Below are 12,500 nucleotides of genomic sequence, written 5' to 3'. Positions count from 1 at the left end.
CTGGCTGTATTTTGGTGTTTTCCTGTTTGTTTTGGTAGACGGGAATGTGACATTGAAACAGTGAAAACACCCAAATATAGCCAGAGGGCAATGTGTTTCTGCAGGTAAGCAACACCACAATACCCCAGTGGCTGATGACTGCTGGTATAGAGGGAAATGATGGGTACAAATTAATATATTTTTTTGTTTTGTTATGTCAACACAGGGCAAAGTTACTGTACATACTATTACTACGCCTTTAAAATGGCAAACTTGCATATACTAACCAGCGTTGTTCTGTGATTCAGGGTGTCCTTGACAGAGGCATGTATACTGTGGTGCCATCCATGTTTCAGTTTCAAGGCTGCATCTGCACAACCTGACTCTCTATGCCAGGGGTATTAACAACACCCATCCCACCTACTGTACAGTGCCATTTTTAGCCAAACCTGCATATCTGTGGAGTTGGGAATGCAAATAAACAGATTCATACGGTACCAGTCAATGCGATCCCTGGTCCTGCTTTACTTTGCTGAGCTCTATTATGTGGGGGATTTATTTAGTAAGTTGCACACGTACCTCTGAGAGGTCGGTTGTCAAACGACTGGAGCTGCAGCTGGAGGGGCAGAGCCCATACTGTACTTCATGCATCCCTCTGAAGCAGTAATGTTGTTTGAAAAGATGGCTGGCATGTCAACAAAAGCCGCCCATATCTGACCAATCATATCTTGCCCTCCACATTGCAGTCTCAAATTTAGTTTGAGTTTGAGTTTTTAAAACCCATTTCTTCTCGTTGAGTTCTGAATAGGTACAGTAGTTAGGCTGTTGGTATAGCTTGCTTCAGTTGCATGGTTTTTGGCAGAGGTGGTTTTGAGAGCTGGCTGGCTTACCTGGACACATGTGAAGGACTCTGCCATGCATCCTTGCCTGCCTTATCTTTGAATGTTTTATCGTGTTTTGTCTTACAATGGATGTGCCACAAACAGCATTGTCAAGACGCAAAGCTCACACTTCTCAGTCCTTGTGAAAAATAAAACCACCTCCTTCCATGAGGACTGGACTGTCCATATGGAAACTTAGTTTCTAGCTTGTGGAGTTGCTATTATCCAATACTCCAGGGTGTGTTTTAGGTAGTACCATCAATCAAGGCAAACATCTGCCTGTCTTTTTATTGGTAATTCAGCATGCACATGAGAGGGCACTTCTTTGTATAATATGTATATCGTTTTTTATTTTGTTTATATTTTTTTGAGATCTTTCATATTCATAAAAATACCATACACACATTCCTCAGTTTACTACCCTGCTATTAAGGTTTCAGATCGCTGCCTGTTTTCTATGCCAACCTGACTCACACATTTATTTTTGACAAATAAGTGCTCTTTGAGTGTGAATTAAAAATAAATTAAGCTCCTCCTGAAACGGTATTTGGCTAAAGGTGACATACCATTATCCCCACTGGCACTTCACTTGAATTATCCTCAAATAATCACCCTCAATAATCCTAAAAATCCTCCAGATCATTAGGTGAAGTTTAGCCTAATGTTCCACACATAGTGATAAAACCAGAGGTGTCATGAAGAATCTCATTTATAGAATGGTACGGTAGTTGCTTCCATCTTACCTGAATCCTGTTCTGAGTCTAGCTTGGAACATAGGGAAAGAGGCTTATGTTGTCTTCACAGTGCTTTTATTTTTCTACCAGTACATCAATATTGTTTTGTTTTTTTCAAAGTGATTAGCATAACAGTATTGTATCTGTCTAGAAAGAACAAAAACAGTAGAAATCTGATTGACAACCGCCAAGAGACAATTATGCTGGAACAGTTTTGCTTTACTGTGAATCATGAAAAGGCACATGGTAAGATGAGAATAAGTGATTTTAATATATGATGAGTGATTGCAGGATTCAAGGTGGATTATTTTAGGTTAACAAGAGATGTGGTCTAGAAGTCACACATGCGGACAGTATGTGTGAGTCCTCATTGCAGGCAGAGGAGTGCCAGTTTGTGGATGGTTGGTAAAGCTGTACCCATGGGTTTATGTTACTCAACTTGACTTTGATCTCTATGTTAGCTTATGCAGAATGAAGACAGTGTTTCCTGGTTTTGAAACATCAAACAATAACCTATTCTGGTTGTTTGTAGTTGTAGAAAAGAAATATCTCCTCTACTTTATACTGACGTGTGTAAAGTAATGCCAGCCTGGTCTCTTTGGTCATATTAGTAAACAATCAGCTGCAACATAGTCAAAAAATCACATTGCTCCACTTATAGTAGGTGACAATTGTAAACAATACCCAAACCTGATATGTGACAATATATAAAGCTGATTCTAATGTTTCATATCTATGGGTCCACCTCAAAACTGTGCTGAGATGTGCTCGCTTTCACAGAACATTGAGGCGGAAACGGGCTCACCTTGGGAAAAGTACCTGATACCTGCAGTCATAGCCACCTTAAACAAGGCATTACTGAACAGACCTGAGTGTGCACTGATCTATTTTCTGTTGTGTGTGTTGATGTCTGTTCAAACTAAATACAGTAAATGTATGGAGATGGGGATAGGAATGGCAGCTTTTTTTTTAGAGGTCATTCCCATAAAGGTTTAGATTTCAGATTTTTATTGAAGGGATAGCCCCTTGAGATGCAGCATCTCATTTTCGAGGGGGTCCCATAAAACATGAACAACAGACATAGATACATACAATACAAGTATATACATTCTGTTAAACAACAAGAGAAAGAAGGGCACAATGCAGATACATCAGTATTTAGGTGACATAATACGTAACTCAAGGTGGATCTCATCATTTGTGTATTGTACATTAGGTGCTGCCCAATTCGGTATGGTACTGTTGGTCACTGGGAACCGTCCAGTATAGACCACAGCTCTGCTACTGTTGGTCACTGTGAAGAATCAGTATAACTACAGTCTTCTACTGTAGGAAGCCGCCCAGTACAGACACACACATGCTGTTGTTGGCTATTAGAGGTTAAAGGTCTTCACCGCAAAGCCATCTCTGCCAATACCCAATAGTATTCATTAACCACTTAAACCCCATACTTAGTTGACTGGAGTCCCCCAGGGGTCTATACCAGCAGGCACCCTCCTGTTTTGGCTCTAAATCTCTTCAAGCTCAAAACGGGTTGCAATGCAAAGTGCTGTGAGCCTTTAGATCTGCTATTTTTGCTGCATGTTGGCCCTCAGAATAGGGATGCTATAGTGAAAAACAGGCGAAAAACAGGATTGAGTGCCAAGATGTACCCAGCATTAGGGAATCAAACCTGCAACCCTCTGGTTACGAGCTCAGTGCTCTAACATGTAAGTTTCTGTTCTATGCATGTTGACTTTACCAGACCCCAAGAGTGTGAGAATACATTGTATGAACATTTTTCAACGTGGAAACCATTCTGACGATTATGCAAAATAATTGCGATTATCGCAAATAATTGCAATCAGGCGATTATTTAATAAGTGTGATAGGCCTACAGGCTGACTGCTAACAGATAGAAGGGGGCCGAATATTAGTATGTAGACACAGAATGGAGGGGCTTCTACTGCTGCTGGTTAGAAATACCATGGTTATACAGTATAGCACACAGCCCACCTGTGTGTGTGTGTGTGTGTGTGTGTGTGTGTGTGTGTGTGTGTGTGTGTGTGTGTGTGTGTGTGTGTGTGTGTGTGTGTGTGTGTGCGTGTGCGTCCGCTATGTTATGTCAAATTCCAGAAGGAATTCCTCTGTCCATCTTGGATCACGTTTCATTAGATTTCAGCCTGCCTAACATGTTTTTTTTTCTCTCCCCTGTCCACTCTCCTATCCTTTCAATGGTCTTTCCCTCTCTCTATACCTCTTTTATCTCCTCTTTGTTTTATCTCCCTGTCCCAATATCTCTCTCTCTCTCTCTCTCTCTCTCTCTCTCTCTCTCTCTCTCTCTCTCTCTCTCTCTCTCTCTCTCTCTCTCTAGGATCCAGCTGGTATATTTGAGCTGGTGGAACTGGTTGGCAATGGTACCTATGGGCAGGTCTATAAGGTAAGGCTTCATTGTTGTACACGCGCGCACACACACACACACACACACACACACACACACACACACACACACACACACACACACACACACACACACACACACACACACACACACACACACACACACACACACACACACACACACACACACACACACACACACACACAAAGATTTACACAAATCTTCACTTCATCCCATACAGTCTCCGGCAGAGTTTTTTCTGCCACTTAAACATAAATGAGTTGAAATCATTTCATCATTAACATTTTATATTTCTCTTCATGGGAGAAAAGTGGGGCTTGCCATCCATTTGAACTCTAAAATGTCCTTTGAACCCATACGACTGTAAAAATTGGACTATAGTGATGTCTGAATATTCGTAAAACAACAATAACACACAATTTCGAATATTTTAAAAATTTCAAACCTATCTATGATCCCCCCAGGGATCCTTGAGGGGATTCCAGGGGGTTCACTGCGAAAGTATTACTTAATATAGCATAACAAAAATATTTAACCACTTTAACCCTATATACCTGGACTCTTTCACACCTATCTCTCTCCATGACCTAGCAGAGCTTGTGAGCAGTATGAAAACATCATCCAGTCCGTTAGACGTCATCCCAACCTCTCTACTGAAAGACGTTGCCTGTCTGCTCTCCATTATAAATGGCTCACTGGTCTCTGGCCAAGTTGCCTCCTATTTTAAACAGGACAGGTTGTACAGCCACTTAAAAAAAAGAAGCCCAATTTAGACGCCTCGCTAGTACTACCCAGCAATTATAAGTTGCTCTCATAACTTAGTTGCTCTCTAAGTTGCCTTTTATTTCAAAGATTTTAGAGAAAAAGGTTGCTAACCAGCTTATAAACGTTTTAAATGATCATTTTATTACACTCCACAGAGGCGGCTCTATTAAGAGTATCAAATGACTTGATGATGTCAGCTGTTTCTAGTAAATGCTCCATCCTTGTGCTGCTGGTCCTCAGTGCCGCTTTCGACACCGTAGACCACAGTGTCATGATTGACAGGCTCAGGGATTGGGTGGGTGTCACAGGGAGTGCTCTAGATTGGTTTACCTCTTATCTCACTGTAGCTGTAGGCCCTCATATGTCTGATTCTGTCCCCCTCTCTAGTGGTTTGCCTCAGGGTTCTGGTCCTTGGCCCGATCCTATTTGCACTTTATATGCTGCATCTCTTACCACTTTTATTCGGACCATATCCAGTTGTATTTTTATTTTAGCCCCAACAGTCCTAAGGATTTTATTCACAATTTTAATATATTGCAGGAGTGTCTGTCTGCCATTAAGGTCTGGTTGGCAAGTAATTTCCTTCAGCTTAATGAGGCCAACTGCTCGTTGTTGCCTCCGACAGTATCGCTACTAAAGGTGGCTGACTGCATTGGGTCACTCCTAAACAAATGTGCGCTCCAACCTTAGGAACCAATTGCCGTCATTTTCGATCAGGCTATGCACCTCGACACACACATCAAGTCGGTGACCCGTACATGTACATGCTTTCTCCACCTCAGGAACATAGCTACACTCAGGTCTGTTGTCTCACACACAGAGTTAGACATGATTATTCATGCCTTTGTCTCCTCTCGCCTGGACTATTGCAACTCACTTTTCACCTGCCTCAGTAAAGCATCCATAGACCGCCTCCAATTAATCCAAAATGCTGCTGCCAGACTGTTAACCAGGTCCAGCCTAAGGTGTCACATCACTCCAGTCCTGGCCGCTTTGCAATGTTGTATTCAGGGTTTGGTTCAAGGTCCTGGTGGTCGCATATAGAGCTCTGCATGGCACGTGCCGAGCAGGACCCCTATGGTCAGCCAACCATGCAGGGTCTAATAGTCATCCCTCGTACCCGATTGATAACCGAAGGCGACAGAGCCTTTCAGTCTGTAGCCTCCAGACTCTGGAATGGCCTTCCACAGGTCCTGAGAGCTGCAGCGTCTGTGGGCATTTTTAGGAACCACTTAAAAAGACTTCTGTTTAAACAAGCATTTGCGGAATGTCCTTGATTTGTATCTTCTTTGTGTGTAATATGTCTGCTGTTTGTGTGTTTGTATCCCTATTGTATGTACAGCACCTTGTGAGTTCTCTCGTGGGAAGTGCTATATAAAGACAATTTATTTACTTACCCACTGATCAAAAAATCTGGACTATTTGTGGAAAATGTTAACAATAAAACTCTTATATGGGGGTTACTGGCACAAAACATTTTTCTGGTGGGAGCCTGCGGCCAAAAAAGTTTGAGAACCATAAACCGTACACTCATTACCATTTTGCTCTTCATAAAAGTACAATTAGATACACCCAGAATGGGTGTCGACCCTGTTCCAGTACGCTTTATGTCGAACAGGTTTTGACTTCATCCTGAAGTCAAACAGTAAGCAGCAGTGCGAGGCTGAGAGTTGAGGTTTGTTTTCATTGTTGCCCGAGGCAAGCAGCCAGGTCGTTGCCCGACCCCTCTGGGACCTTTACAGATGAGGTAGTGGTATAACTGTCAAGCAGGACTGAGTAGAGGTGATGTTAAGAAGATGCCAGGGGGGCCTGGGAGGAACGGAGGCCGTTCAACACACCAGGGGTTAGTTTATTTAATGCTCTTATTGACTGACATGCCACAGGAGAAACACTGTGTGTGAGTGTGTGTGTGTGTGTGTGTATGTGTCTGTCTGTCTCTGTCTTTATTTCAACTGTTCACATACAGCATGTATGCAATACAGTTTGCAGAGCCATTATAGGTGGTGAAATTCAAATCTTGTATGGGGGTCCCTGGCACAAAAAAAATTCCAGATCCGCAGCCAAATACTGTACATAATAATTTAGGGGTCCTTGACAGGGAAAAAGTTTGAGAACCACTGCTGTAAACAACAGAACTCTCTCTATATGGGGGGATCACCTGGTAAGGACACATACCACATAAATAAGGCTACAGTCCTTCCTGAGCTGACTCAGGGAACAATATGACCTGAGGCTGTTTGCTGCATCCCCTATCTCTCTCTCTCTCTCTCTCTCTCTCTCTCTCTCTCTCTCTCTCTCTCTCTCTCTCTCTCTGTGTGTGTGTGTGTGTGTGTGTGTGTGTGTGTGTGTGTGTGTGTGTGTGTGTGTGTGTGTGTGTGTGTGTGTGTGTGTGTGTGTGTGTGTGTGTCTCTCTCTCCCACCTTTCCTGTCTCTCTATCCAGATAAAGCAGAAATGACCAAAAGTTAAAATAATTTTAATGAGTCCAATCAGACTTTTCAAATATTACAGGAACTCAATGGTAGAAATGAACTCATTAAAAGAAAAACTGTGTGTGTGTGTGTATGTGTATGTGTATGTGTGTGTGTGTGTGTGTGTGTGTGTGTGTGTGTGTGTGTGTGTGTGTGTGTGTGTGTGTGTGTGTGTGTGCGTGTGCGCGTGCGTGTGCATGTTCGTGTGTGGTGCAGGTCAGGAATGTGTGTCTTGTCTGAACGGGAGGACTCAGGGTGTGTTTGTATGCCCCAGGGCTTCTCAAAAACCTTACACAGTAAAATCATCAGTTACACTTACTTTAAGTAAGGATCATGGGCCATGTATGCACTCTCTGAGTTAAATTAACCATGAGGATTGTACTAGGATTGTACTTCTTCTTCTATCCCTTCTCTTACTTCCCTATTCCGCCTCTTTGCTCCTCCTTCTCCTCTGCTCCTCTCTTTTTCGTCTCTCTTTTTTTCCATCTACTATCCCTACTTCTCCAGTCCTTATCTTCATTTTCTTTCTGCTCCTACTCCCTTCTTATGCCTAATTCATGATCTGTCACGTGAAATAGCTGACATACAAGCTCACAACGCATTGTGAGCTTGTATGTCGGCTATTATCGCCGCGCGACTGCATTGTACGATGAAGTACGAAATGGTCTTTATATTCTCCTATTCCTACTCTGCTGTGGTCAGACAGACATACAGACAGACAGACAGACAGACAGACAGACAGACAGACAGACAGACAGACAGACAGACAGACAGAGAGAGAAAAAGAGAAACTCTACAAAAAGAGACAAACACAGACAGACGATGTTTCATATTGTCTCAAATCAATAACACTGTCTGCAAACACAGAGAGAGAGAGAGAGAGAGAGAGAGAGAGAGAGAGAGAGAGAGAGAGAGAGAGAGAGAGAGAGAGAGAGAGAGAGAGAGAGAGAGAGAGAGAGAGAGAGAGAGAGAGAGAGAGAGAGAGAGAGAGAGAGAGAGAGAGAGAGAGAGAGAGAGAGAGAGAGAGAGAGAGAGAAAGAAAGAAAGAAAGAAAGAAAGAAAGAAAGAAAGAGACAGAGAGAGAGAGAGAGACACAGAGAGAGAGCAGACCCCATAAGGAACTATACCTGACTTAACCTCTCTGTATTCAGACTAGCTTTGCTCCACTCCCCTGGGCCTTCAGCATGTGTGTGTGTGTGTGTGTGTGTGTGTGTGTGTGTGTGTGTGTGTGTGTGTGTGTGTGTGTGTGTTGTATTTGTGTATTATGTTAATTTGTATTTATGTCCAGCTGTTTGTGCCTGTGTCTCTTTATGTGCATGCGTGTGTGTGTGTGTGTGGGGGGGGGGGGGTGCGTGCATGTGTGCATGCGTGCCCGTGTATGTGACCTAGCTTCTGTGTGTTGTTGTGTAAGACAGAGTGCAGCTCAGTGTATTGTGGTGCTGTGGGGCAGTCAGTCACACAACACAACTGGGCCAAGCAGCCTTTCTGTCTCTCTCTCTCTCTCTCCCTCATGTACTTATTTGTGTTTACATCTATTTATATCTTTCTCTCCCCCCTCTATCAGCTTAAACCTTCCGTAATCAGCATGACTGTTGGAGTATTGTCATAGCTGTTCTCAATGATATAACGCAATCATACAAAGAAATGCTATTGTCAACATATCTCTCTCTTCCTCTTTGTCACACTCTCGCTCCGTCACTGTATCTTTCTCTCCCTCCATTCTCTCCCTCCCTCCCTGATAAGAAACTGTGTTGAAATAGATTAAAAAAATGAATGTGACAGACGTGTTAGTCACCCTACCGGTTTGAATGCATCACAAAATAACTTAATCGACCTTAATACAAACGCTCCGTGGTGGAGCGCAGTAACACATGACTCGGAGGGGGCTGACAGGGGGCTGCACAGTCAAATTCAGAGTGTCATTTTAACTCTGAGACGTACCCCTAAGTGTCTAGTGTATACACTACGTGCAGGGTTACTTAAATGATCACTGTGGATTTGAGGAAACAATGAAGACAGATTTGAATGTGGACACAGAGGAGATGTAAACCAAGGGTATGTAACCTGGGTTCAAAGGTGGATTCAAACCCCAGCCTTATGATGTAGGGTTTATAAGGTTATGTATTTATTACTAGTTATGCCACAGGCTCCCCTGATAAGCAAGACGTTGTCAAGTACCTCCCTAGAAGTGGACTTAATTGGAAGGTTGATTAAAGCTAGAGCAGGAAAAAGCTCTGTCAGGAAAGTGGATGACAAATGCAACAGATATGGCTTAGATGCCCTCGAGCAAGGCATTGTAACCTGGATTCCCGGGTTGCATTGTAGGGAAACCCTGAGGTGTGAAAGCGTGTGTGAATCAGGGTGTGGCTGCCAGCTTTCAAAATACGCTGGGAATTGATTTTTGGACTCTGAATTTTGTTTCATTGTGCGCGTGTGTGTGTGTGTGTGTGTGTGTGTGTGTGTGTGTGTGTGTGTGTGTGTGTGTGTGTGTGTGTGTGTGTGTGTGTGTGTGTGTGTGTGTGTGTGTGTGTGTGTGTGTGTGTGTGTGTGTGTGTGTGTGTGTGTGCTGTCCCTGACATGCTGCTGTCTACTGGCTGCACAGAACAGGTCTGAACATGCACCCACTGACACAATGAGAGAGGGATGGAAGGGCGGGGGGTGGGGGGGCAGTGAGAGAGAGGGTAAACGGAGCAGACAGAGAGGAGCAGTGAAGCGAGGGATGGAAACACAAGAACGAGAGAGAGAGAGTGAGAGAGAGAGAATGACACAACTATGCTGTTAGGAGCTGTTTTTGCTCTGTCAAATAAAACTGAGGGTCTGATGCAATACAAGGTAACCCAAGACCATCTTGAGTGCCTGTATGTGTGCGCGCTCACTCTAGGGCTGGGCAATTAACTGAAAATACAGGGGCTGTGACAATATCGAATAGGTTAATCAAATAATCGAGGAGCAGATTCGTTTTTTTTTTAAATCATTTTTTGTATTTCTTATATACGGTAAATCAAGTAATCGACATGAAAGAAATTTCACCCTGAACCCTCCCTGTATCACACTTTGTTTCACAATGGTGGTGTACTACAATGGTGCGTTACTACTTTACTAGCCTTGGACTAAGTCCAAGAACTGTCAAAGATGTATTTTATCGATTCTGACATTTGGATATCTAAGAGATGTCAAATGTCAGAATCGACCTTTGTATCAGTGACATAAGGTTTGTTTTAAACCTTGAAAACATGATGAAAGGCAGACAATGATGTTGTCATACTCGAAGGTGTCTGAGGTTCGAACCCAACCGTGGGCTGACTGCATCCCTGGTGTGCACATGTTTGTGCACGCTGTGCACGTTCCACATGTGCGTTTGTCTGTGCAGTAGACATGCATGTCAGTGCATGTCTGGGTATAAACCCAGAGTGTGAAATATCTTACCAATCCAAGCCCCCAGTGTGTGCTCACACACACGTGCGCGCACACACGCACACGCACGTGCACACACATGCACATACCCACCACACACACACACGCGTGCGCGCACACGCACACACTCACATCCTCTGCCCTCACAAAACAACCTGCCAGGTCTGTTGCTAGGTTACCACAAAGAAATGATGTGTGACTGTGCGTGCGTGCGTGCGTGCGTGCGTGCGTGCGAGTAGACCTGAAGTGTTTATAAAGATCTAGATAATATTCGATAGACACAGGGATTATACATGGTGTGTGTACATATAATAGTATGTGTACATATATACAGCATTATAGATACAGTATATACGTGTGTGTGTGTGTGTGTGTGAGTGTGTGTGTGTGTGTGTGAGAGAGAGAACAACATCGCGTTCTGTTGTTGTGAAAAGTATGTCTTAATTAGATCTTTATCAAACTTTCTCCCTCCCCCCTTTTTTTCTGCTTAATCGCTTCATTGTTCTTTCTCTCAATTCCTCCCTCTTTCTGTCTGTCTCTCTCTGTGTCCATCTCTTTCTGTCTGTCTGGGTGTCTGTCTCTCTCTTTTTCTGTCTCTCTCTCAGGGTCGCCATGTCAAGACAGGCCAGCTGGCTGCCATCAAGGTCATGGATGTCACAGGAGTGAGTGCAGACACCACACACACACTCACACACACACACTGCATAAATACATAAAAAATGCATAATACAACAGAATGTGGCCTTAATTTGTGTGTGCTGTGTCTCTTCAGGATGAAGAGGAGGAGATCAAAGCAGAGATTAACATGTTGAAGAAGTACAGTCATCACAGGAACATCGCTACATACTACGGAGCCTTCGTCAAGAAGAACCCACCTGGCATGGATGACCAGCTATGGGTGAGAGACAGAGAGAGAGAGAGAGAGATACTTCGTTCACACTAGTGGCGCTGATGACAGAGCTACAAAAGCGTGGTCAGCTACATTGCGGCTGAGTCACCATTGAAGTCAAACCACCACTCAGTGGTTCTCAAAGTGGGGTGTGTGGACCCCCCAGGGGTCCTTGAAGGGGTTCCAGGGGGTCCCTTGAAAATGTGTTAATATAGCGTCAAGATCACCTCTTTAGCCCTATAAACATAGACTATTAGAAAATAGCCCATCTATTAGCTCGGATGTGGGCTATTTTCGAAACATCTTGAAATAATGTGAAAAACTTTGGATATTTTAACAACACAAATCTTGAATGGGGGTCCCTGGCACAACATATTTTCAGATGGGGGTCCGCAGGTAAATACAGTACACATTAATTTGGGGGTCCTTGACATGAAAAAGTTTGAGAACCACTGGTGTAAATGAACAGGGTAGTGTTAAAAGCACAGGACACTGGTTAATGGCAAGAATGAGTTTTTCTTCCATTTACAAAATGGATCAGGACAGTGGCGGAACAAGTCAACGCCGGGCCGGGGGGCAGCTAGAGTGCATCCGACTTTTTTGGCAGCTGTTGATGATGATTTTGCCCAAAATACATTTGGAGACAGTGGAGGCTTTCATTTGTAAATTAGCATCTTGTAAAGTTAACTGTGAATGTGCAAATAAACCAAACACTCAACACACCATTTCAATATTATTTAATGAGTTTTACCCTTTGGCCATCATGACTCAAATACATTTTGTCAATTTACAACCAACCATGACTGTAGTTCATACGTGGCTTGGGTGCTATACAGCATATAGGCCCTAGGTCTATAGTTAAATATAATAATGGATGGTATGACGGCAAGGCTTTTTATGGTCCAGCCCAGGGCCTGTGACAATTATTAACAAGAGCTTGTGACTAAATAATAACTACATTGGATCCA

General features: G+C 43.4%; 1 protein-coding gene across 8 annotated transcripts in view; it reads left to right on the top strand.

Annotated features, from left to right (window-relative positions):
- Window positions 1-12,500, top strand: part of tnikb (TRAF2 and NCK interacting kinase b) — a 74,660-nt gene that overhangs the window by 5,456 nt on the left and 56,704 nt on the right. For all 8 annotated transcript variants that reach the window (XR_014600099.1, XM_084048472.1, XM_084048477.1 and 5 more), the window contains 3 exons: window positions 3,948-4,013; window positions 11,249-11,305; window positions 11,416-11,541. Coding sequence is in view for 7 of the 8 variants with exons in the window: in XM_084048472.1 (XP_083904598.1) it covers window positions 3,948-4,013; window positions 11,249-11,305; window positions 11,416-11,541 (249 nt within the window). In the remaining variant the exon portion in view is untranslated. The remainder of the gene's footprint in view (window positions 1-3,947; window positions 4,014-11,248; window positions 11,306-11,415; window positions 11,542-12,500) is intronic.

This window comes from Gymnoscopelus microlampas (assembly GCF_963454915.1).
Source record: "Gymnoscopelus microlampas genome assembly, chromosome: 22".
NCBI lineage: Eukaryota > Metazoa > Chordata > Actinopteri > Myctophiformes > Myctophidae > Gymnoscopelus > Gymnoscopelus microlampas.
This window is presented reverse-complemented; position numbering and strand designations above follow the sequence as displayed.